Source organism: Fistularia commersonii, chromosome 34 (assembly GCF_037954325.1).
Source record: "Fistularia commersonii isolate RoL2024-O1a breed Wild chromosome 34, RoL_Fcom_v1.0, whole genome shotgun sequence".
NCBI lineage: Eukaryota > Metazoa > Chordata > Actinopteri > Syngnathiformes > Fistulariidae > Fistularia > Fistularia commersonii.
In genome coordinates, this window is record NC_141317.1 from 1,464,426 (window position 1) to 1,490,212 (window position 25,787).

Consider the following 25,787-nt stretch of genomic DNA (forward strand, 5'->3'; position numbering starts at 1 on the left):
CTAAAATACACCAGGTGTAGATTTAATTTGTACTAAGTTTATACAATTTCCAATGTTAAAATGCAAATGAGAATCCATAATGTAATGTCATAGACAGTTAAGTTGGGCAAGTGGGTCTGAAGCTGAAAGATTTAAAGTGAAATAACAAAAGGAGTCAAAAGGTTCTGAGTTGTACATTACAAAGAAAGTATTGATGATACAAAGGACAGAATGAGTAGATACTTTACTGCTGCCTCCATTGTCTTTCATTCTGGTATTATACAAGAATAAAATGAAATTGTGTAATTGTATCATTTGTCAAAGAGGAGACCTGCACAGCCAAGAGTGTAAAGTCAAAGTCTTTGCTAAAGTTACGCAGTGAGAGACACTTAAGAGATTGTCATCTGGTCAAGTTTCTGATATCTTAATGCTACAGAGCAACACTGAATAAAGATGAGCAATCTGCTTTCTCAGCAGGTACTACGAATATGAAGAAATGTACCCCTTCATTTTTCAGTAACATTTTCACCTTCACCAATGGGTTTGAAGTAATCCCAGCTGAGATCCATCAAGAGGCATGAGGCAGGAAACATCCTGAAGGGTTTAGGCACATAAACACACACACAAACACACACACACACACACAAACACACACACACACACACACACACACACATACACACACACACACACACACACACACACACACACACACACACACACACACACACAGCCCTTCAAACAATCAGTTAATGGTAATTATATTTTGGACTGTGGAAACATCCAGACTAAAGGCACATGAACTCCATGTAAAATCTAATGGCTGTATAGGAAACTCAGAGGGTGTGTGTATTTGTGTGTGTGTGTGTGTGTGCGTGTGTGTGTGTATTTATTTTATTTTATTTCATTTTATTTTATTTTTGGATTGTAGGTGGAAGCTAGAGAACCTGGAGGAAACTCTATGGGGAGAACATGCAAACCCCATTAAGGCCCCAAGAATGAATCTAGGACTTTCTTTCTGTGACGCTTCTGCCTCACAGAAAGCCTTTATATATAAATGCATAGACTATATTGCTAACTCCGACGTGCAGACAACACGTGTAGCATTCAGTAGCCTACCAGCCCTAGACATGGGCAAGATGGGCAAGAATCAAAGCCAAGTGGGAGACAGCAATCCTGGAATTTTTCAGAATTGCCAAAAACATCTCAGCACTGCAACATGGAGGCTGAAAGGTTACATTTGTTCAACATTACTCCTGGCTCGGTACAATATACGGAACTGTAACCTCACACCTGCCGGTGTCCAAAGCTCAGCCAGCCGTTTCGACAGTGTCGGCTGTTTCTCGTCAAAAAGAATCGGTTACATTTTTTTTTTGTTCTTTTTGTAAATCCTTGAAACTTAAAATGTAAAAAAAAAAAAAAAATAGAAACACTACAAATTTAAAAAAAAAACACATGCCTGCCCATGCATTTCACAAGGATTTATAAACAATAATATTCAAGGATATTGATCTTATCTGTGCTATATTTTCGTACTTTTTTTTCAATTAATATTTGAATTGCAATTGTGTCTCACAACTTTTTTATTGCGCAAATGTGCCAGAGGCCCATCCATAAGCAGAGAGGATAATCACATTTTGTAGACTATGCATTACAATAGGGTCGCAGTGGACTGACTCACAATTCCCTGGATTGACACAAGCTTCACATTAATTGAATCAATTAAATCCTATTTCAAATGTGAATTTCAGTAAGACTGACTTTTCATTATGTGCAGACCATAATACAATAACCTGTCGCCATCTTGTGGTCACATCTTGTCCCTGTCAACTGAATCTGGGGATTTTATTTACAATTGTGCACTTCTTATTTTTATTTTTTATTTTTGCCAACGAAATGATTGCTTTGAGGTGGGATTATAGGTACTAATGTATGCAATAATTTTAAGCATGAATGTACTGTAATTTATCAGTCATCATCCTCAACAATTACTGTTTAATCCAAAACCGTCTCATTCGTACATGTATGTCTAAAAATAAATATTGTAGCGCTTTAGTCAGCAAAACACCCGGGTGACAGTGAAATGTCTGTTTAATGAGCAATAGGCCACAGGAGCCAGCAATATAACTAACTGTTCCCACTCAATTCCGGATAAAAAAAAAACAGAATCCATTGCACCCCAAAACACACCCACATCATTCCCAGTGACCTCAAAATCACAATCATAAACCCCAACATTCATGACTCGCTACAATATATCGAAAAATATACATTTATTTTGACTTTTAGATCTGATCATTTACATCTTTCATATGATGAGTCTTTGAGTTTTAGAGGTGGTCCTGTTTGACCTTAACTATGTTCAGGATTGATCCAATTTTCGATCATCAATATCACAGTGACATCTCTCCGCTAATAGGACAGACAGGTACTTGTAGTCCCTTAAGTTGCTCAAAGCAGAACTGCAGCCAGAACATTCACTTACCAAGCTCATATTCTGTGGAACTATTTTCCAATCTCAGTCCATGGGCAGAAACCCTCTTTTTGTTTAAGAGTAGGCTTAAAACCTTTCTTTTTGAAAAAGTTCAATAGCTATACCGCCAAAGTCTTACTCTGATGAGGAATTTCCCATGATGTACTTCTCTCATTCCTTCCGCTCTTCCTATTCTGCCTGCACTCACCTGCCTTCATCAGTCTATAACAGTAACTTCATATCTCCAAGATAAGATAAGATAAGATAAGATAAGATAAGATAAGATAAGATAAGATAAGATAAGATAAGATAAGATAAGATAAGATGCCCATCAGGGAAATTCCTTTGTCACGGTTGCATAACAGTAATGTCAAATAATGTCAAAAAAGTAAATATGAATATAAATATCAATACAGAGACAGAAGACAGAAGACAGCAGGACTTCCATGAATAAATAGACAACAACAACAACAACAACAACAACAACAATAACAACAACAACAATAGCAACAACCTAAGGGATAATGGTGGACAGCATAAAGGAACAGTAAGGGTGAAAAATACACAACCAGAACTAAACAACAACATAAATAGAGTGACAATAGCAATCCACCAATGTTCTTTCTTTTATGAATATTAAAGCTGTACCCCCATGATTTCACCGATTGTCATTTACTGTCTTGCTGAAAATGTGATTAGTAGTAGGAGATCATTTGTGCCAGTCCCTCCCAACCCTCATATTCCTCTCTACGTTTGTCACACTCTTGTTTTCTAACTGCCTCTCCTTCTCTCTCGCTCTCTCCCCATCTACCCCAGCCGGTCGAGACAGAAGGCCACCCATATTGAGCTCAGATTCAGTCCAAGATTTCTGTTCCATCAAAGGTGTTTTTTTTCCCTTGCCACCGGGGCCAAATGTGTCCACATAAGCGAATGTTGGGTGTTGGTGAATCATTTTAAAGAGTGTGGTCCAGACATGTTCTTTATGTAAAGTGTCATGAGTCAGCTGTTCTGTGATTTGGCTCTCCATAAATAAAATCTGACTTGACTTGAGTCATTCGGCTGTTCAGGGTCAGGGCAAGCAAATCCCAACTAAAAGATGAGGTACACCCAGGACCAGTGGCCACTTGATCACAGGGCCACATATGAAACATACATCATCTCCCTCTCCTGCACACCTATGAACAATGCAGTATTTAATTTTTCAATGAATCCACTGCCTCTTTTTGGACTGTATGAGGAAAACTGAGGACTTAGAGGGAAAAAAACCATGATAGTCACAGGAAGAATATGCAAACCCACACTGAAAGGCCACAGTCAACCCCTGGAATTGATTCAAGAATTTTCTTGCTGAGTGTTAATAGTCCCGAAGGAATGAAAATGAATCAATAAAAGTAGTTAAATAAGTAGGTTTCACAAAAATAAAATCTAGCTCCAGTTAAAATGTAGTTTTCGAGTTGGATAAAATCTTTTACTACTGTAAGGGCTCCTCTTCCATAATGCTTGTGTTTGTGACTAACCATTCATATCACACTGTCCGTCTTATCTTCTAATTCCTTTTCGTCATTTTTGTCTGTTTCTCTATCACTGACATATTGAAACATCCTTTCCTTTTGCTTTCCTTTCTCCAGTCATCTCTCCATTTCCATAAATTATTGTTATCTTTCAGCTTCACTTTCCTTAATTCTCAGTGATATTCATATTCATCAATCGAGATCAATATTTCCATGTCCCCTTGACCTTTGCTAATCCTTCACATGCACACATCCATACATAGAAAGTATGCTCCACAGTGATTTCCAATAATGAAAAGAACAATAATTTTCTTCCCTTCATCTCTCCTCTTTGTATGATTCCTGGTCTCCTCAGGGGTATGTAAAAATGCCTCCCTTTTATGTCATTTTTTTGCTGCAGTTGGTGTGCCTTTATGGTGTGCCTTTGGCCATTTTATTAAAGCTTTCATTTTAACTGTAGCCCAAGTTTGTGGTGAGCCATGAGAAAGGGACCTTTTTCCTTTTTTAACTGCTCTTAAGTTGGTAAAACCAAATCTCACCAATGGATCTTTTAAAAACTTGAGGTTTTCTGACATTGTGGTAAATCATGGTTGTGTTGGTATTTACTGAAGCAGAATCCTGACCCTCAGCAAAAAGGTTTCATGGAGAAAGCAATTTTGACAGATATATTTGTCAGCAACAAGGGAATAAAAACAAAAAGTGGTTGGTGCATTTTCTGATTTATTTAACCAGCATATCTTTAAAAACACAATTTTACTCCCAAAGGTAGCTGTGTCGCTCAAATGTCTATATTTGTTTGTTAACATTATTCTGCTAATTGAATGTCAAGAAATTTCTGTGAAATCCAAATCTCATTGACAGAGGGACTTCCTTCAAACCAATGGCAAGCCTTTATTTGGCCAAATGTATTATCATATGAGACTTATTAACTAAATTTATTTTATTTCATCTATACTTTATTACTAATTTCTACATTTTCACACATCATATTTTTGCCGTCATCAAAGTAAAATCAAATACAGGTGAACACATTTTTATTCGTATCTTTGATCGGTTCACGTGCGTTTGACAGTAAAAGCCTTTTCATTCCAGCTTTTACATCAAAAATACTGAATACTGATGATGAGATCATCGGATGTAGAAGAAAATGCAGAACCTGAATATTATATGGCAAGGTAACACTGTTAACAGGGAACGTTTACAATTTTTTTTGGAAACAAAGGGGTTATCGTTGTGAAAGACTTTCATTAATTTTTCCAGGATAGCATTGATTTGACCCCCCAAAAATATAGAGTTATGTCTAATTTTCAAAACAGACCAATGTTTATTGATGATAAGATGCATTGAAGATGCAGAATATTCTGACACCAATCAGCATCTTAGTTGCTGGCCATCACCTGGAAAATAAAAAGCAAAAGGAAATGCTTACACTTTCTTATTTGCAGGTTAAGGAAGTACCTTGAATTTCAGTTGAGGCAAGAATCACTGCTTTTTTTCCAAACAAATTGTCGTCCGTATGTTGTTTAAATAACTGAAAATTTATTCTTCAGTTGATATAACCATTTAAATATTAACTGAAAAATTGAATTTTAATGGTTACTCGTTTTTGATTTATTAAGTATAAAAAGAACAACTATTGAATCTTATCTAGAATTATCTTAAATTCCTTTGCATTTCCACTTACATAGTTGATCCAAGAGATGTAGGCGCTGACCCTTGTGAAGACAGAGGGCTTCATGGGGTAATTGCAACCCAGGCTGGAGCCAAAGCTCACCACACCATGGACATCCCAGGAGCCATCGGAATTCTGGCAGTTCAGGGGACCACCGGAGTCTCCCTTATAGGGTGAGAGAAACATGACATTTGATGAATATAAGGATATATGCTCCTATGTATGGGATCTGAATAAACAGAAACAGGTTATTGTGATATGTGAATGATGTGACTCACGTTGCAGCTGGCAAGGTCTCCATCTCCTCCGGCACAGATCATGCTACTGGTGACCAGGCTGCCCCACCAGTCAGGTTGGGTGCAGGTAGAATAGCCAACAACAGGGAGCAGGGCCTGCTGCAGGTTGTCAGCCAGAGGACCTCCGGCTTAAGAGAGACAGAGAGAATCCATATTTAAGATCCAAGTTCATCTCATTTATCTTGCTACACTAAGCACGTATACAGTTCAGCAAAGCAGGCAGTTTATGAAGGATCAAAACATGTTTAAAAATTCACAGCAGTTCAGACAGGAAAGTCATTTTACAATATCATCATATTAACTGATAGAACTTCCTCTATTGCTTAAAAAGAACTCACTCCAGAGCCGACCCCAGCCGGTGACGTAGCAGGGAGCGCCGTCATTCAGAATTTCACCAGACGTGGGAAGGCAAGCAGCCATGATCGTATCAGAGAATTGGACGGGTTCAGCCAGCTTGATCAGGGCAATGTCATTACTAAAGCATGGAAACGACTGCAACTTAGAATCAGAACTTCATATACAATAATCGTATACAAATGTCACCGCGGTATTGAATGTTCTATATGTGCTGAGTTAAGAAGAAATCCAACCGGATTCTGTACGGGTCCCAGTTCTCATGAACGACAATCTTTTCCGGAACCAGGGCGACGGATCCGGCCTCATCGTAATCCAGATTGTGTTTTCCCAAGTATATCTTGTAGGACAGGTTGCTGCAAAAGGACAAAAAAGATCAAACTAAAGCCCAGATCAATAAAAAACATGTTGGTGGTCTATTTAGTTCTGACACAATTCTTGAATATTATAATAAATATTAGTCATTAGCCATTGATCTACTTCAAATATGTAGCAAAATGCAACCTATTATTATACTTTCCTGTTGATGAATCCCTGCACCCATTGTGAAAATGCATGTAAAATTTGAAAAATACTTTTTTACATTTTTACAGCTTTACTGCAGTTGATTTTGAGTGCAATATCCATATTACTAATATCCCCATCCAACTAAAACTATAAAAAAAAATTACAAATATAACATAACAATTGATCACATTGTTCACCACTTGTAAGCAAAACAATAAAAAGGAGAATTTGTAACTCCGGTTTACTGAAGTAAAATGATTCTTGTCTTAATTTGCTGCAAGTAACTTTTAGCCACACCTGATGCAGTGAGCAGCAGTGAGGACCCACTGGCTAGCGATCAGAGTCCCACCACAGGTATGGTAGTATCTAGAGCCACTCCTGTACTGCAGGGACACCTGAGGAGAGCAACCACCTGTTGTATATGTATTCTATGCAAATTTCAAAAATATGTCTAGATGATCCATCATTTAACTGAGAAAATTGTGCTAACCTGCCAAGGCCAGCTGTTCTCACGAACATCAACTCCACCAACCACCCTGGAAAGGATGGGAGGATAGGTGGGCAGGCCACACCCGTAGGCTGAAAGATGGAAGTGCAGAATGTTGTGCTGAAATTTCTATTCACTCTAGTCCAGTCAGTCACTAATGTAAATATACTATTAGAAAATTGAATAATTGGGTCAAATCTTACCACCAGCAACAAACAAAGCCAAGATCAGCAATTTCATTGTGACTTCTTGAGTAAAGGTTCGGAGAGAACTGGTCCCCTTTATATAGCAACTCTGTGAAACATTTATATTATGCAACAAAATACTCCTGGAACCCTGATAGGAAAAATAAACCAACCTTGGAGATAAGAATACAGCAGATATCCTTGAATAGACCTTATCACCAAACTCAACCTGAATGGATGGGAAGTTCACATATGTCTCACGATGACCCAGTTGGTTAGGTCACACTCATCACTGAGAACACTCTCTAACATCTATTTTTTTTCCAAATATATTTTCATGTATCCAAACAAATCAGAAGATGAAAAGAAGAAAAAGTTGGGGAACGTGACAAAAGGCTAATTAATACATTTCCATGTACTAATACACCATAAAAACAGCATACATAATGCATAATCTAGGTCTTGCAGTTTTAGAAGGGAAGGGAGGGAACTAGTTGGTAAATGTCATCATGATAACTAAATGATCGTTCCACTTTTCACACATTGACAACAATTGTCAATAATAATAATATTTTATCCTTTATTGATCCCTCGTGGGGAAGTTCGTTCTCTACAATAAACCCATCATGGATGAACCATGAGAAGTCGGCTGCCGTCCACCAGCGCAGGGAAGCAGTTAGGGGTTCAGAGTCTCGCTTAACTCCACACACTAGGAAGGGCCGGGAATTTAACCGGGAATGTTTTGTTCCAAAGACGATTGCTCCACCATCATCCAAACACAAAACGGGCTTCGCTGATGATTCAAATTATGTGTAAAAGTCCAATGCAATGGCTACTTTATCTATCTGTGATATGCATTCTAAGATGTTAAAGTTAACTAAATAGGTAGGAGCAACTTCGATATGGACTAAGTTTTTTTTTGCATGAAGTGTCAACCTGATAAAATTATAATTCCACTGATCAACACAATGAACTTAAAGCTTAAAAAGGAATCTCCAGGACATTTTACCTTTGATCAGGACTGGTGTTTGTCCCACTTCTGATGTCATCAGGCTCCACCCAAGTGTCAAGGTGTCAAGATTTGTAAAATTTCCAAGAATTTGATCCAGTTGGTTGCGTAACAAGTCGAGTATAAGAGAATTTGTCATGGCAACGCACTCAGTGGAGACATGATGAAGTTTGTGGTCCTTGCTCTTCTTGTTGCTGGTGGTAAGAATCTTTCTCTTTCTAAAAATGCTCGGCTCTAGATGAATAATGCACCTGCTAACTTTTTACATTTTTGTCCCCCCATAGCCTACGGGTGTGGCTTGCCCACTTTCCCCCCTGTGGTGAACAGGGTTGTGGGAGGACAGGATGCTCGGCCCCACAGTTGGCCCTGGCAGGTAGCTACCCTTTTCAAACACAGCATGTTCACAGCAATATTGAGAATACCTTTCTTGTGGATCCAAAAAAAAACTAGAATCAGCTAAAATCTGTCAATACTGTTCTTCAGAGGCAAAGCAGAAACCTTTGCATAATGAGCGACAGACAGAAACATTGGACTAAGATTGTGAAAGTTCAAATTCAAATGAGCATTCAGTTACATTTCTAGGCTTTCTGTTGTTACTTCTGTGACTCTTTAGAGGGGAAGAGAAGTAACTGATTAAAATTTGTTTCAGATTTCCCTGCAGTACAACAGACAGGGGGAGTGGAGACACACATGCGGAGGAACTCTGATCTCTGACCAGTGGGTCCTGACTGCTGCACACTGTATCAGGTAGGAAAAAAATAAAACAGTTGACATATAACCAGAAATCCATTTTGACTTGAGAAATTCTCAAAATCAGTCAAGTGAGAGATGTGAGTGAGTCAAGTGAGTCGCTGCTTTTTTAAATACTGCTCAAAAAGATAAAGGGAACACTTGAACAACACAATGTAACTCCAAGGCAATCACACTTCTGTGAAATCATAGTGTCCACTCAGGAAGCAACACAGATTCATTTTGACTTGTTTTAAGGATATTACATCAAAGTTGGATCAGCCTGGAGTTTGTTTTTACACTTTAATTTTGAGTGTGATTCTTATCCAGACCTCCATGGGTTGATACAATTGATTTCCATTGATCATTTTTGTGTGATTTTGTTGTCAGCACATTCAACTGTGTAAAGAGCAAAGTATTTCATAAGAATATTTCATTCATTTAGATCTAGGATGTGATTTTTAAGTGTTCCCTTTATTTTTTTGAGCAGTGTATATGGATTCACTCGATGGATTAACGATCTGGTCCTTTGAGAAGATTCCTTTATAGGTCACAACCATAGATTCAAAGCAATATTCAGATGTTGTCAGAGAGTAGTTGAATCATTTGTCAATGAATGTAGTTTGAGAATAATTTAATGTACATATTTGTGAACCTATAGCAGCAGCAAGCAGTACAGAGTGGCCCTGGGAAAGCAAAACCTGATTGAGACAGAGGAGGGAGCTGTTTTCATGGGCACTGCTGACATCATTGTGCATGAGAAGTGGAACCCCTTTTTCATCCGGTATACAACTAACTCCCTGCACACATGATTAGAAATGAATGGATATTACTTCAGTAACCGTTAGCAGTTCCAGTCTTGAAAGAATCCAAATGTGTTTGATCTCTAGTAATGACATTGCCCTGATCAAGCTGGAGGCCCCCGTAATCTTCACGGACAGCATTATGGCTGCCTGTCTCCCCCCCGCTGGCTTCATCCTCCCCCACAACAGCCCTTGCTATGTCACTGGATGGGGTCGTGTCTCAAGTAAGTCGCCCTTCATCTCCAAATGTGATCTATTTGATTTAAAGGGTTCACTTTACACTGAGGATTTCATGTCAGTATCATCATTTTGTCACCATTTGAGGCCACATATTTTACCTCTTTCAAAGTCCACCCACACTGAACTCCAATCAAAGCTACAGTCACGTGAATATGAAGGTATCTCTCCCTCAAACAGCTGGTGGTCCCATTGCTGACATCCTGCAGCAGGCTCTTCTGCCTGTGGTCGACCACGCCACGTGCACCCTGTCTGACTGGTGGGGCCCTCAGGTCAAGGACACTATGGTCTGCGCAGGTGGAGATGGAATTGTGTCAGGCTGCAATGTAAGTCAAAAACATTGAATAACACATAACTGGTGCACTGTAAGTTGTTTTGCACATGCCCCATGTTGTCTTTCTGAATCAGTTCACAATGCAAGCCGCAGTCGTTATAAATGAACCTGTTATCTTTCCATGATTTCCTCTCTTCAGCATTTACTTTAAGTTGCAGTTTGACAGCTTTTTTTTAGGTCCTGAGTTAATCAAACACTTAAAGCACTAAACCTGCCGATGCGTCAAAATAAATTCATCTACATTCCATAGAGATGACGATAGCCAAAATAACATAAAACATGACTAACTATGAAATATCCTCCAACCATACATTTCTTGAATAGGTCCTTTGTTTAAGAAATGCGATGCCTCACTATTGCAATCCCACATTTTCTAAATGTCTGTCAACATTTTCCAAAGTGTTTTCAACTCCTTCTAATGCAAAATTGATCAAAACATCTTATCTACAAGGCAACGAACATGTGGTGGCTTTCAAACGGTGAATTTACAATTCAAATAATCATATATGGTAAAGTACAAGCCAAGAATAGCCAAGAACAGCACTGACTATGTTTCAAGGTTCTAACTTCTGTCTGACAACATTTCTTCCACATTACTCAGGGAGACTCTGGTGGCCCTCTGAACTGCCAGGATGCTGAAGGTACCTGGGAGGTTCATGGGATTGTCAGCTTTGGCTCCGGGCTCAGCTGCAACTTCCCTAAGAAGCCCACCGTCTTCACTCAAGTCAGCTCCTACATGGACTGGATTAACTCTGTAAGCCCTCCAACATATTTCTCTGAGAGATCCTTAGGGACCAAAATCACGTGTTACTTTAAACACATAAAAATATGCGGAAAAATGAAGTAATAAGTTGTTTCAGATATTGAACTGTACTGCACCAGCTATAACATGTCTCTACTATCTTTTCCACAGAAAATGATGGCCTACTAAGAGAGCGGGTGTCTTCAATCAAATCACTATGTAAATCTTAAGAATAAACATCGTGTGAACACATTTTCATTTTGTGTCATCTTTTGCATCTTGACTGTCAAATCGATAACCAAGAAATATCAATATTATCAATGACAATGAAGCACTTTCATTCCCACGTGCTCGGTGAGTGAAAAATAGTGATGGGAAAGTAATATGAATACACACATGCTGAACTCTGAGTTTCTAGCTCCTGTTTGATTTTCTGTCCCTGGCGGCCAGTTTTCCCAGGACGCTTCGTGTGCCGGAGGTAAATGCTTGGCAAGCAGTATAAATACTACTTTCTCACTATGAGGTTTGGACAATTAACACCCTACAGTCATGAGGGGGTTGATGGTTATTGCTTTCATGGTGGCTCGTGGTAAGACAGTTCTTTTGATTGCTTTATTCACGCCTCAACCTAAATACTTGAAGAACATGAATTAATGCCCTATCCACTAAAAGCTCTTGAGTTTTAATTGAGTTACAAAGTTTCACCAAGTGTGCAAGAGATGTCCTCTTTATGGCAGTGTACAGTTAATTGGTGCGTGCATACATTTGAAAAATTATTGAAAGAATAAAAGGGAAAACAGAATATTTTGTCTGATCTAACTGAGCATTTCCAGCCTACGGATGTGGCCTTCCCACTGTCCCGCCTGTGCTGAGCAGAGTGGTAGCTGGAGTGGATGCAGTGCCTCACAGCTGGCCCTGGCAGGTAATATCTGTCTTCTGAGAGTTTTTAACAGTCGGCAGTCTCTTTAGAGCAAACTGCTGTGCACGTCAGGCTTTGCACTTTTTGCCAAGTTTTAATTCTTGTGTATTCAACATTGCTGTTTGGTCAACTGTTTAGTTAAGTACACTTTAAAAATGGCCATAGATTGGATTGAAAAAAAAACAAACAAATACAATTGTATACTTTCTATAATTCTTGTATCAATCTCAGTTCTTTCTGCTTTTGAATTTCTGATTTTTCTCAAAAGTGATATAAAAGTTTGCTATTGTGGCGACTTGTATATGCTGTGTTTTCATCGAATGACCCCCCCCCCAAAAAAAATATATTGATGGAGATAATAACAATAACATTTTTTACTTAACCGTTGCAATTAAAATAATTTCTTGTCTTCCATGCACTCAGGTGTCACTGCAGTCGGACAGCAGTGGGCGCTGGAGGCACGTCTGTGGTGGTGCCCTTGTCTCCTCTGACTGGGTCCTCACTGCCGCACACTGTATCAAGTATGTATCAAATTCAAAACAATGGGGTAGATACAGTCATCTCATCAGTATAACAGAGATCAAACATAATTTAAAACTGCTGCTGACTAGGAAATATTTTATTGAGTATTAAATTGTAAGGTTGGATGTTTTTACAGAATAAATATAATGATTTAACAGTAATATTTAACGGCTTATGTATTCTGTTTACATAGAAACAAGTGCATTATTTTAAATTAACGATACAGTCATCTCATCAGTATAACAGAGATCAAACATTATTTAAAACTGTTAGTGACTTGGAAATATTTTATTGAGTATTAAATTGTAAGGCTGAATGTTTTTACAAAATAAAAGTAATGATTAAACAGTAATATTTAATGCCTTATGTATTCTGTTTACAGAGAAATAAGTACATTATTTTAAATTAACAATGAATTCTATTCTATTCCATTCTGTCTTATTTTTCATTATAAGTGCTACTGGTTGAACAAACGATTTCAGTAAAATAATACATGCAGGAAATGTATCTGTCTTTGATAGAAATTTGCAGTATATATTGAGGTGCTCCTGGAAAGTTCATGGGCTGGCTTTACCAACATAGATTGCTTCCGACTCTCACGTGACTGCTGACAGGTCCCTATGACGTGTGTTGAAGAAGTGGAGAGAAAGAGCAATAAGTATCTCCAGAAATTCTTCGGGATTCCTCCAAGCTTTACATCAGTTGGTCTATACATTAGTTCTGGTCACCTCCAACTTCCCCATCATCTGTGGTAGAGGTGACAAGTAGGTGACAAAATGTAGGCTCCTATCAACACACAGGGAAACTTAAATGGTGCTCCAGGATGAACAAGTCAAACATGAGGGCATCACTACCAGATTAGGATGCAAATGGGCAGCCAGTACATCTCTTGCTCAGGCTGGGAGCACACTGATGTTACATCACATCATTGGGATGCCGTGTGCAGAGAACAGGGCCTTGGAACCTCACATCACCAACAGTGGCAGCAACAGCAACAAGGCGACACAGAAAAAGAAGAGCCATGATCCAGGAGGAAGTGTGTAACTTTGAGGAGGAAGCATGAAGATCAAGTGCAGTTGAGCTTGGTGGCCAGAGAGCCTGGACTAAATGTGACCTCCCCAGGAAGATCACCTTGACAGACCTATGGACCTATGGAGACTCGAACCCTTCTGTGTCTCTTTCCTGCTGCGTCAGCGAACGACGCACTCCCGCCCCTAGCAAATTTGCACAAGTGAGCAATGAGAGTAACCGCTTTGCAAACTGTGTGGAGACTGGGGCACCATAGGGCACATCTTGTCAGTGTGTAAAACAGCACCTGTTCAACTTGGGTACAAATGGGGCCATGATAAGGTGCTTATGACATTAACCGATACACTAGAGCAGGAGAGACATGTGGGAGAACAACATCCATTCAGTTTTGTAGTAGCAGGGAATAGCCTCGACCTATGGCAACAACGAAAAGCAGCCTACTGCAAAAGGCCGATTCATGAGACATGAAATAGACCTAGGGAAAGGCTGCAGTTCCCCTAGGTAGTCCAGGCAACCCTGAGGCCAGATGTTGTACTGCGGCCAGAGGAGGCAAAGGAGATTATTCTCATAAAACCTACAGTCCCATGGGAGGAAGGATGCGATCGAGCCTTTGAAAGAAAGAGGGCAAAATACAGGGACTTCTTGGAGGACTAAATGGGTAAAAGCAGCACGGCTGTTCCCAGTCGAGGTAGGCTGCGGTGGGTTGCCTGCAGTCAGTATGAAAACTGCTCACAGCCATAGGAATAACGGGAGTGGAGAGAAAGACAAGAGCTGGCAGGCCGGTAAAGGCAGCAGAGAGAAACTTTGGCTGGTTATGGAACAGGGGGTGGAACTAAGTTGGAGGCCGAGAGGATAAGATGGGCAGCGATTTGGCCACCGCTGCTGACCCACCATTGGGAGGCTGTTCCGGTTTAGGGTCGAAACAACCGATAATCAAAGTATGATGACATCAATTCCTCCCGGCCAAGGGTCCATTCGCACTAAAATTAAAAAAGAAAGACAAAAAAAATAATCCAAAAATTAGTGACTCAAGCAAACATATATCAGTTATACAAAGCCCCCATAAAATCAGCCTAATCAAGGTATTACACACTCAGGTTGAAAAAAAAAAAAGTCAACACTGCTTTTTAAACCCACAAAGGAAACACTCTGTCATCTGCCATCCCACAGTGATCGCTACAACTACAGAGTGGAGCTGGGTAAACACAGCTTGAAGGCAAGTGAGCAAGGCTCCATGGCTCGGAGGGCAGCCCACATTATCACACACGAGGACTACAACGTCATGCTCAGCCGGTAACAGTAGCAACAGCTGTCCACACAGTAAACGCAAGAATCGCTAGAAAAATATTTACAAGCAACCTTGTTTATGTATAACTGGAGTGAGAAGTCCTCTGCATTTATTTTTGGCCTGGAGAAATTTGAACTTTGAGAATCCAAAACAGTGTTATGTGCATTATATACTATTTTATGCTCACTTTTTTTTTTTTTTTTTCAATTCACTTTTTTGCAGGAACGATATTGCCCTGATCAAGCTGTCTTCTCCCATAAACTTCTCTGACACAATCACGCCTGCTTGCCTCCCAGACCGGGGTGTTGTTTTGCCCCATGGCGCTGCATGCTACGTCACCGGCTGGGGTCGTCTTTCCAGTGAGTGAATCAAGCTGGGTGGAATAACTCTTTTGCAGTATTACAACCCCGGCTTCCAGTCATTGCTCCCTGCACTCGGACTGTCTACATAAACTAACTAAGGGATGCTACAGCTGCAACCAAGACACACAGACTTTTAGATATGCAATGTATGTATGAAATACACAGTTTGCTGGAACAATTAATCACATTCAAATCGACAAGATGGACAAAGGTCCGGTTCTTTTCAGTTCACAGATAGCTGTTGATTGATCGAGCAGAGAATTTAACATTGTTCTTGCTGGAAAGAATTTTAGACAGATTTTTCATACAAAGAGCCTGTTGTGGGGGTTCGTTTCTCGAGGCTTAGAAATCAGTATTTAATACAAACGCGACATTAGCTTGAAAAACAATCAAAAGGATCAAACAAAAGATGTTTCACAAATGACAGAAATGGTCTGACTTCCTTGAGTTTCCAATATTTTTACACATAGAGATGTAACTGTTATATGCAATATACGCTTCACTCAGACTGAAAATACTCTACTAGCTGTCCTGACTAAAACTGTGTGGAAAAAGAATAGTTACACAAAGATACAACAACATTAACCAAACTCTGCCTTGCAGAACATGTTTAGTACTTCATAGAGGGCCAGTGATACTGCAAAAGTGATGAACTTGTAAATACAAATGAAAAAAACAGAAACAAATTATTCACTGTTAGGCCTTTATAAGAATTCATTTTTATAAAGTGATTTGCTATATTTCCAGTCAATTTCACTAAGAAGCACAAGGGGGAGAACATTACTTCTACTGGCATCTAGTTGCAAAAATCATCAGATATAGATTTGTTATCACTGCCTCTTGCCACCATTTAACCACCAACATCACACTCATTCGTGAGCTGGTCAGACGGCCGCCAGATGTCCAATTATCTCGAGTTTTAAGATTACATCACAGACCTTTAGGTGGTTTTAAAGGCTCAAAAGCTTAAAAATCATCATCAAAAATGTTTTTAAAATAAAAAAGCCCTCTTAACATCCTCCCTGAAAATTGCTTCTTGGGATTGCCATAGAAGTGTTTTGATTTTTGACCAGGGTTGTGACAGATGGCAGACACAGCAAGGAAATTGTTCTGCCTAAAAAATAAGGATGAATCTGGGTGCCACGAGGACCAGACACTGTTTGATAGGTTTTTCATGGCATGGTTCATTCCTTCTGACAAAATAATGTCAAATCTCAAAGAAAGCGTTGTTTGGAATCTTTGATAACAAACATTTCTGATTGCCCGCTGAGCTTCTAATCTGTGAGTCATATATCCAGCTTCAACGCTCTTGCCCAAGTGTCTCACTTTTGCAGTTTTAAGATACAATTTTTTTTTCGCTTAATTGAACAATTCCACATGACTCTATTCTAAACGCAAGGGGCGCTAGAAAAAACACCTATGATACCTCAAATGGTGACCTGAGCCTAGAGAAATAGTTAAGTCATGTTTTTACCAATCCAAGAACTTGTACAACATTAAATCAGTTTTATCCTTTTGTAATGCAAAAGAAAATATACAAGTTCTCATATCCTTTTGCTGAATCTCTGGAGCCACAGGTCATCTCCTAAAAAAAAGGTTAGACTTACAAAAACAAATCCCACAACTCAAATCACACCAATCTTAAGCCACCCTGTATTTCCTTCCTGAACTTTTTAGACTCCATTCTAAAGTGCTATAATCACAGACAAGGTTCAAAATGACCTGCCACCTGAATACTGTTACCACCTGTTACCTTACTGCCCAAACAGGCTCCAGTAAGTGTTCTACAGCCTGCGTCGAAAACAAAGGGTCATCATGTCTTTTCCGAATGGAACACCCATCTACCGAGTAACAACAACAAAGTTATTATTACTTTTATTACTGTACTGTAATCAAAACTTATAAGTATAGATAGTGTGCGTGTATCACTACTGTGGCCAATTAGTTCATGTGGAATTTCTTGTATAGCAAAAGTGTTAAGTTTGACTAAGTCATGTCAAATGTGATACAGAAGAAAATATCCCCACCAAAAAAATTGCCGAGTCTTTATTTCCCTTTGATTATTTCCTTAGCTTAATTAATTTCTTCCAAACAGCCAGTGGCCCTCTGGCTGACATCCTACAGCAGGCCCTCCTGCCAATTGTGGGTCACGATATTTGCTCACAGCCCGGCTGGTGGAGCGTCCTGGCGACTGAGAAGATGGTCTGCGCTGGAGGGGACGGTATCACTGGTGGCTGCAATGTGAGTCTGTCGAAAGTTGGACAATGATATGAAAATGTATATTGTGTTACGGTGATTACTCAGCCTAGATAGCTGTTTTTACGAAGCCTATATAGTCTTATAAGAAATACATATAGCAAGTATCAGCAAATACTTTTCGCAACTCGTCGATATCTCATGTCAAAAACCTGAGCTTAGTATATAGTACCTGAGTATTTACTAAAGATGTCTGGTCTTTCTGGCAGAAAAAATGATACATTTAAATTTTCAAATGTCCAGTGCAGCTGTTCAATCATCTGTTCAATAGAATCCTGCATTGAAATTTGGCACTGATATTACATTTAAATACTTTTCAGCCATGAATGAATTCAGCATTTGCATCGTTTGATAATTGCTTTTAACATCACATCTCCAAAATATCAGTTTTAGCCCTACAGTCCAATATTGCCCTGGCTTTGAAAAAGCACCATGAGGCAAATGTTTTGTATGTGATTGTGAAATACTGACTTATAGGGAGACTCTGGTGGCCCACTGAATTGCCAGAACCCTGATGGCTCCTGGGACGTCCATGGCGTGGTGAGCTTCGGATCTGGCCAAGGCTGCAACGTCCTACAGAAACCCACTGTCTTCACACAAGTCAGTTCTTACATCAGCTGGATCAACAGAGTGAGCAACTTTTTCTAGTCTTGATTACATCACCGGCACAATGTAAACAGAAGCAAACAAAAAGGTCAACTTTGAAAAACAGGATATGCATGACAATTATATTTTCTGTTGTTCACTGCAGGTTATGACTATCTATTGAAGACAACGTTCATGCAATTTCTGCAAGAACAACAGTAACCGTGGCACGATATCTCATTTACTGCAAGTAATAAAAACACTATATATTAGAATAGTGCCTTCCTGGTATTATTTAACAGTAGCACATCAGCATAATGGAAATTACAAAGAAACAAGAAAACAGTGTTGCTGTTACCCCCACTGTAAATCATGATTCTCTCGTCTTCTGGTTACAATTAAGTGGTGGGAACATAAGAAAATACGGATGTCAAATTTGACCGTCACAATGGACTTAGATGATGTAGAGTTACTTTGTGATCATCAAAAAAAATCTGCTGGGACAATTAAAAACACTTCCTTTTATTTCTCATAAAATATCTATGAAATAAATCCACAAATGATCATGATAAAGAACCACATCTTCACAGTACAAACAAAATAAAGTCATCAATAATTGAAACTGTATGTGTTTAAGAACCTAAAATAAAATTATAAAGTGAAAAACATTCATTCATAAATATAAAACTTTTTGACATGGCAAAAAACAACAACAAAAAAAAACACAAATACTTGTTGCATCATGTCTACAGTACTCAAAACACACAAAGAAAGACAAAAACTGAATATAACAAACTTCGACAATTTTTACTGTTGAAAACATGATGCAGAATCAGCCATAAATTCCACTGGTAAACCTGAAGTGACTTACTAGTGCATCCGAACTTACAAGGCAGAACATAATATTAGTTGAGTGTGAAAAACACCATTCAGACAACATGGAAGAACAAGTTGCTTTTGTCTTAGAATAGGATGCGATTTTCCTTAATATCAGGTAGCCATACAACTTCCTATTTTTTCTTCAGATGTTCATATATCAATTCTGACCCATACAGCAGGTATTGGTACTGATCTCTGGTAGAGCCTGACAAATTCGAATTCCCCAAATAGAGCCTTGAGCCACTTTTTCTCTCTGCTCATTCTCAGCATTCTTCCAAATCAAAGTAGGCCTGCAAGTCACACTGCGGTTGGAGGAATGGTGATGAGCTAGCCAGAGAGCACTAGTTGCTGTTATTATGGTGCAGCTGCATAGTCAAAGGCTCTCTCTGTTCTGTAGGTCATCTTGAATAAGAACAAAAAAAAAGCTGAGAAAAGAGGTGGAGACGATCCTCCAGTCTTTAGAGCTTCACTGTGTTTACCATGACTACAGGCTAAAGGCTTTCAGCTATTCCCTAGCTTCCTCCTTTTCCACTCCCTGGTTAAAAATAAAAAAAACACTTCATTGGAGGAATGACATCAAACCCCGTTCTCAGTTGTGCAGTTTTCTTTTGAAAATTTTGAGTTAGAGCAAGGGTCTTGTAGTTTTGAACAAGATAGCACATGGAATTATGTTTCAAGTGAAGCACTCAATAAGCAAGATTCTAGAAAAACAGTCACGTTTACTGTTTTCTTCCTGAAAACAATTAATCTATAACGCTGACTTAAATGTAAATATCTACTTCAGCAATTGAATACATTTTTTAACAAAAAAACTAAAAAAAAAAAACCACTGTTTGTATTGTTTGTTTCACTGCACTCATTTGTCCTTTTAGGTGTAATTGTACATTTTCACTCATGTCACATATGCCGTGATGACAATTACTCTTTGTTTCAGTAAAGTCTAATTGATTTCTTAAGATTGACATTTTTTTAAACACCTTCAAGAGAAATGATGTCTGTAAGCAGGGTGTTATTAATGATGCAACGATCACTAATTTTCTGATTTGACAAAAAAACCCTATACATATTCATTCATTCATACCTTTCAAAGGTTTCTAAAACATGGCACAAAATGAGGCTTTTCTTTTAAATAAATAGCCAGAAGTGGATATTTGGAGCAAGACATAAGAAAAAATATTTTGTTTGCGTCCTTATTTATATATCCAATAAAGAGACTATCAGGAAGAGTCATGGGAACTGTTGGAAAAAAGAAGTTTTTTTTATCCGGGTTAAAAATAAGATTCTCAAATGCCCGTGTCCAGGTCACTTAACCATGTATTTATCATTCAAATAAGAAGGGACATCCGGGTATTCTGATTAAATTTTTTTTTAAAAAGAAACAAATATGAAAGCAAAGCGCCACATAAACTGCCAAACACATTTGATACTTAAAACGACTTAACTTTAAAGCTGAATAATACTAAGTTGTTGACAGTTAAGGAGGGTCTCAAGAATGACAGTTTACCAGGAAAAAACACTGAGTTACTTGCTCAGGAGTTAACATTTGACCAGCCGATGTCAGGGGTAATCCAAATCTATTCAGATTAAAACAGCCGCTTCCTCGGACAAGATCCAAGTTTTATTTGTGCAGAATAATGTGAACTATAAGCAGTTGATTGATGACTGATGATCTTGTCCTTAATTACTATATCCGGCAGTGCACTGAGATCAGTCAGCTGCGAATAATATTTGAACTGAAAATGTATGTGACATTAAGAGAACAGCATTTCATTTCTGCTCGTAAGCAGTCTCACAATCCTCGCGGTAAGAAAATAGCCAGCGGTCATCGGTCCTTTTCCGTATGTGCATTGGAGTGATGAAGCAAAACACGTGTTTGAATGGAAACTTTCGCTCATCACAGTTTTCTGCTGGAAAAGGCACCCTTTGAGTCTTAGCTTCGCAAGTAGACTGCAAATCCACAACAAGTCTTCATCTTCAAGGCACAAGGCACAATCAGCCTGATCTTAAAGGGGTGGCAACTTGTCCTCATACTGTGGCGGAGGGGTGAGGGGCTCTATACTCATTCCAGTAGCTGGTTGACAATTGTCCCCGTTTTTCATAGGAAACTTTTCAGATTTTATCCGGCGGATTTTGATAGGGAGGAGTTTGCGGCTATTTTTCCCAAGTCTTCGGTTTGACGTTGAGGCAGCAGGGGCCGGGCCGCTGGTAGTAGGAACTGGTTGTGATCCAACGGGCGTAACCTCTGGTCCCTCAAATTCATACTGCACCACATCAACTTGTACCAAGTCGTCGTATGAGGGCAGCTGGGAGGAGCTTGGCAGCACATTGCTCTGACTGACAGGATACTGGCCGCTGCCGACAGCCTCCTCATAGGTGGGCACAGCATAGCGTTGGGCTTGTTCCTCAACACTGCACACATTTAATACACACTGTCATTGTATGTACAAATAGTTCAGTGCCATGGGTAAATGTTTTTATAGTAAACGATCAAAAGTAGTAAATTTCAGAGACCTAGGGGGTCTAAACTCAGTAATCAAGAATTATTTTTTGTAATTTACACTGGTTCGTTTGCACTGCTGTACTATTGTATGACACCCAAAACGTCAGCTAAACCTATTCATACTATTTGATATAGCTGGAATTATGTTTCAGTATTTATCCAAAACAGTCACAATGAATGGGGGCTTGTTGAATGGGATATAAAATGTAAAACAAAAGAATAAATGACTCACCACCTTTTCGGGACATCTCGATAAAAGAACACCTGCATGCTATTCTACCCTCATCAGATTAAAAATCTTCCCTTTATTCAATTAGCTTGTTTGATTTTGATGGTTCATTTGCACGCCAGCTGCCAGACTGGGTTGTACAGAGAAAAGTAAATTCTTTTTTTTCAACTAATCATATGAATTTGGTTGAAAAATTACTGTCTGTTGTCTTGTGAAATAAGGTGATATTTAAACATAAAAAGACTTACGAAGAATAAGAAAAAGAATAAGAGACTTGACTATTTATGTTATGTAATCTTAATATGAGCATCGTCTGGAATCATGAAAACAGATCCACTTTTAATTTTTCTTCACAAAATTCTAAGTTTTTATAATCCTTAGCCGTTTCTTTCTCAAGTTTCTTGATTTCGTTATGACAAGTATGTTTGTCTAATGCTAATAGGATCACAGCTAATCACATCTTGTGATAATTTTAGTGCGACACTTTAAAAGCCAATCACCTATTGATCATTTGCACTACAGTGACATGGATATAAATGCTAAACTTGGCTTTATATAGAGTATCGGTAATTTGTGTCTGATTTAGTTTGAGTATTAAAACAGAGGATTAAGTTTGGAAAAAAAACAAAAAAAACTAACATGATTTGGGTTCAAATTAGCACTACTGTTACACCTGCACCATTCATACCTCCAGTAATATTAATACAACAAATAGATTGTAGCCAGTGCACCCTGTGTCAGTTTGGATATGTGGATTAAGATAAACAATAGTTAATACAATGAAACATTGTCAACTTGTATTCTAAGATGATTAAAAAAAGCTCTTGAAATTGTGAATAAGTAGGCCTGTTCAGAGAAACTAAAATCAACATGCAATCCAAATAATCAGTTATATTAGTCCCACTGTTTTTTTTTAAGACAACATAAGAAATAGAAATCCTTCTGTTTGGATTACAATGCCATATTTAAGATGCATGTATGGGGTATGTGCCGTATGTGCCGAAATTCACGACAGGACTCACGTGTCTTGCTGGTCCTGCTGATTCGCTGCCACTTCTCCACGGTTCTGCAATTCCTGGAGCCTGTGCATCTCCCGCTGTTTGTTCCTCATGCCCAGACACAAGGACAGCAGCAGCATGACCACCCCAGCAACCACCAGGACAAAGGCCACGGAAGAGGCCTTATTCTTCCTGCTGCCAGGAGCCATGTCTCCGCCGTTTGTACTGCTGCTGGTGTTGTTGCCTGGATCTGCAGGTACGCCGCTCCACACAATCATCACAGTTCCGAGGGCAAGAAGCCCGACACCCAGCGCACATAGTGCATACTGAGAGCCGGAGTTTCCACTGTTTACATTGCTGCCACTGCTGCTGTTGCTGCTGTTGTTAATATTGTTATTATTGTAACTATTATTATTGTTGTTGTTGTTGCTGCTACAATTATTAGTGTCGCTGCTGGTGCCTCCTCCGCTCGCAGGGTTAACTTGTCCATCAACATTGGGGCACATCTTGTCAGTCCCTCAGATTCAGTCCAGCCAGAAGCAGTAACATCAGAAACTGTGGAGACAGTGCATTTGAACTTAGACACGTACTCTGGAAAACAAGAACAAAATAACGCAGAGTACAAATCTCAAGCATTACTGTTCAGCTGTCCAACTCAAGAGAAATGGCTCCAGTGAAAAGTGCTAAAACAAAACAAGATGAAAGAATTATTTTGTGTAATCTTTATGCCAAAGGGCATATTTCAGGGAAAGCAGTAGAACCTGACAATTACTGACATCAAACAGTTGAAGATATTCACGGCCTGTATATGAAATACATATATATAGGGTGTACACAGCACTTGTAAAAGTAACTGATTGTCCAGTGTTAAGGCATTACGAGAAAGCTACACCACTACTCAAGACATTTTTGGAGAATTGGTTTATGTAATACGGATACTATTTTTCATCTTTTTCCATTGCAAAGCAATGTTTGAGGACAAGTTTAATGAGCTGTGGCTCAGTTGGTAAGTGGGCACCCCTGCGACCGGAAAATTATCAGTTTGATTCTCGACTTCTTCTGTCTGCATGCTGGAGCGCCCTTCGGAGAGACACTGAACCCCGAGTTGCTCCTGATGTCCTGAATAGCGCCTTGCATTGCAGCTCTGCAACCATCACTGTGTGAGTCAATGCAATCTTATGTAAAGCTCTATACTGTATAAGTGTAGACCATTTACCCTAGTCTGATATATTCATGAATTGGAATGTGTGCTTATGTATAAGAATCCCTGGACCATCCATGAATGCATAACACAAATACACAGAAAATGTGTCACACAAACATGCTGCACTCACACAAACACACAAGAATGTTAGGCATGGGACTAAATTATCCCGTCATGACAGCTGCTTCATGGTCACAATCGCTTTCTCTCTCTTTCTCTTTCTCTCTCTCTCTCACACACACACACACACACACACACACACACACACACACACGTTATAGTATACAAATATTTTCACCGCTGTACGACACTGGCAGGCCCGTGAAACGTCCACCTTCATCCCACATCGTCCTATAAAGTAAGGGGCGTGGAGGGAGTCTGGCAGCCTGTGTGAGGGGAGCTTGCCCTCCTAGGGTCGACTCAGAGTCGATTGTCTCGCTTTAAGACAATAAAGTTTTGGTTTGTGAGGAAAAAAAATGCTCGGTCCTCCGAAAGAGCACACAGTTCCACTGGCTGACACCGTTACAAGGCCGACAGGACGGTTCGCCCTCCGGCACCACTGGGCCACCGCTGCCTACGTGCCACGCCGGAGTTGTAGTTATTGTACAAGAAAACTTTCCAGAATGTGAACCTCCCCCTCCGACTTATTTTACAACTTTTAGTAAAAAGTAAGCGACAGAGTGGTGAGGAGACGGGCGGACATGTTAAGACTTCAACTCACCTCCCCATAACAAATGTCGACTTCCTCTTCTTCTCCTCAAAGTTGCGAGGGCTTGAGTTTTTGCTGTTTGTTTGTTGGTTGCTTTGTTTTCCTGTCTGTCTATCCTTCTTCCCTTACTTTGCTTCTCCCAAACGCGAATTCACTTCTGATGACGGCTGGAGTTCAGAAGATCAGGAGTTTTCCCTCAGACTAGGAGGAGGAGGAGAGAGTGGAGGCAGAAGACGCGTCCACGGCTAGAGTTAACTATTTAACTGCCAAATTCAGGGTAAGAATGCTTAGATAGATAGATAGATAGATAGATAGATAGATAGATAGATAGATAGATAGATAGATAGATAGATAGATAGATAGATAGATAGATAGATAGATAGATAGATAGATAGATAGATAGATAGATAGATAGATACTGAATAAAACAGTACAAATCTAAAACCAGAAGCCCAGTTTGTTCCTGCAGACAAGAAGCTACCATTTCGGTCTCCCTGGTCTTTGTATTGACAGTAACATGGAAATAGGCCTTGTGCATGATTTTTACATGCAATGAATTGATTTCATCTTGTGACAAACAATTTCCCAACTTTGCTGCTACTTAAATCTCTCCCAAACATCTAAATTAAAGCTCAAAAGTAAAAGTAAGTTCAAAAGTTTCTACTCATCAATATGTATCTCCCTGTGCACCAGCAAATAGTGGTTGTTTAAACTACAAAACCACACATTTAGGTTAAAAGAAGCAGCGTGAACAAGATTAATCATCTGATGATCTGAAGTTTTGCTTCACTCCTGGTCCAGTGGTGCGACGCTATGGTGGCTTTTCTCAACACAGCAGCAGAATTTGTTAGAAAACACACACACACATACAAAACAGTCGTGTGATGTAATCTGAGTTGGCCAGAGACACTACTCTTGTTTGTGTCTTGCTGATAGTGTGGAATGTTTATTTAGGGATCAAGGGTCTTTGCAAATACAAGTTAGAATGC

The 25,787-nt window shown here is 39.3% G+C and overlaps 4 protein-coding genes across 4 annotated transcripts; 2 read left to right on the top strand and 2 right to left on the bottom strand.

Moving 5' to 3' along the window:
- Positions 1-5,257: 5,257 nt before the first annotated feature.
- LOC147214157 (chymotrypsin-like elastase family member 2A) lies at positions 5,258-7,545 on the bottom strand. Its single transcript, XM_086141732.1, has 8 exons — positions 7,483-7,545; positions 7,283-7,371; positions 7,090-7,187; positions 6,522-6,641; positions 6,270-6,406; positions 5,914-6,059; positions 5,648-5,800; positions 5,258-5,360 (listed from the first exon to the last, which is right to left on the bottom strand). The coding sequence occupies exons 1-8, from the start codon at positions 7,517-7,519 to the stop codon at positions 5,343-5,345; spliced, it is 798 nt and encodes a 265-aa protein (XP_085997858.1). The 5' UTR covers positions 7,520-7,545; the 3' UTR covers positions 5,258-5,342.
- Positions 7,546-8,633: 1,088 nt separating this feature from the next.
- LOC147214158 (chymotrypsin-like elastase family member 2A) lies at positions 8,634-11,570 on the top strand. The gene is made up of 8 exons (XM_086141729.1): positions 8,634-8,673; positions 8,758-8,846; positions 9,123-9,220; positions 9,864-9,986; positions 10,093-10,229; positions 10,423-10,568; positions 11,178-11,330; positions 11,490-11,570. Exons 1-8 carry the CDS (start codon positions 8,634-8,636, stop codon positions 11,505-11,507), a joined length of 804 nt encoding a protein of 267 aa, XP_085997855.1. The 3' UTR covers positions 11,508-11,570.
- A 297-nt stretch (positions 11,571-11,867) lies between these two features.
- LOC147214159 (chymotrypsin-like elastase family member 2A) lies at positions 11,868-18,342 on the top strand. Its single transcript, XM_086141730.1, has 7 exons — positions 11,868-11,907; positions 12,152-12,240; positions 12,661-12,758; positions 14,959-15,081; positions 15,299-15,435; positions 17,534-17,679; positions 18,172-18,342. The coding sequence occupies exons 1-7, from the start codon at positions 11,868-11,870 to the stop codon at positions 18,340-18,342; spliced, it is 804 nt and encodes a 267-aa protein (XP_085997856.1).
- Positions 18,343-18,692: 350 nt separating this feature from the next.
- tmem51a (transmembrane protein 51a) lies at positions 18,693-24,988 on the bottom strand. The gene is made up of 3 exons (XM_086142008.1): positions 24,811-24,988; positions 22,910-23,440; positions 18,693-21,567 (listed from the first exon to the last, which is right to left on the bottom strand). The coding sequence occupies exons 2-3, from the start codon at positions 23,389-23,391 to the stop codon at positions 21,162-21,164; spliced, it is 888 nt and encodes a 295-aa protein (XP_085998134.1). The 5' UTR covers positions 23,392-23,440; positions 24,811-24,988; the 3' UTR covers positions 18,693-21,161.
- Positions 24,989-25,787: the final 799 nt, after the last annotated feature.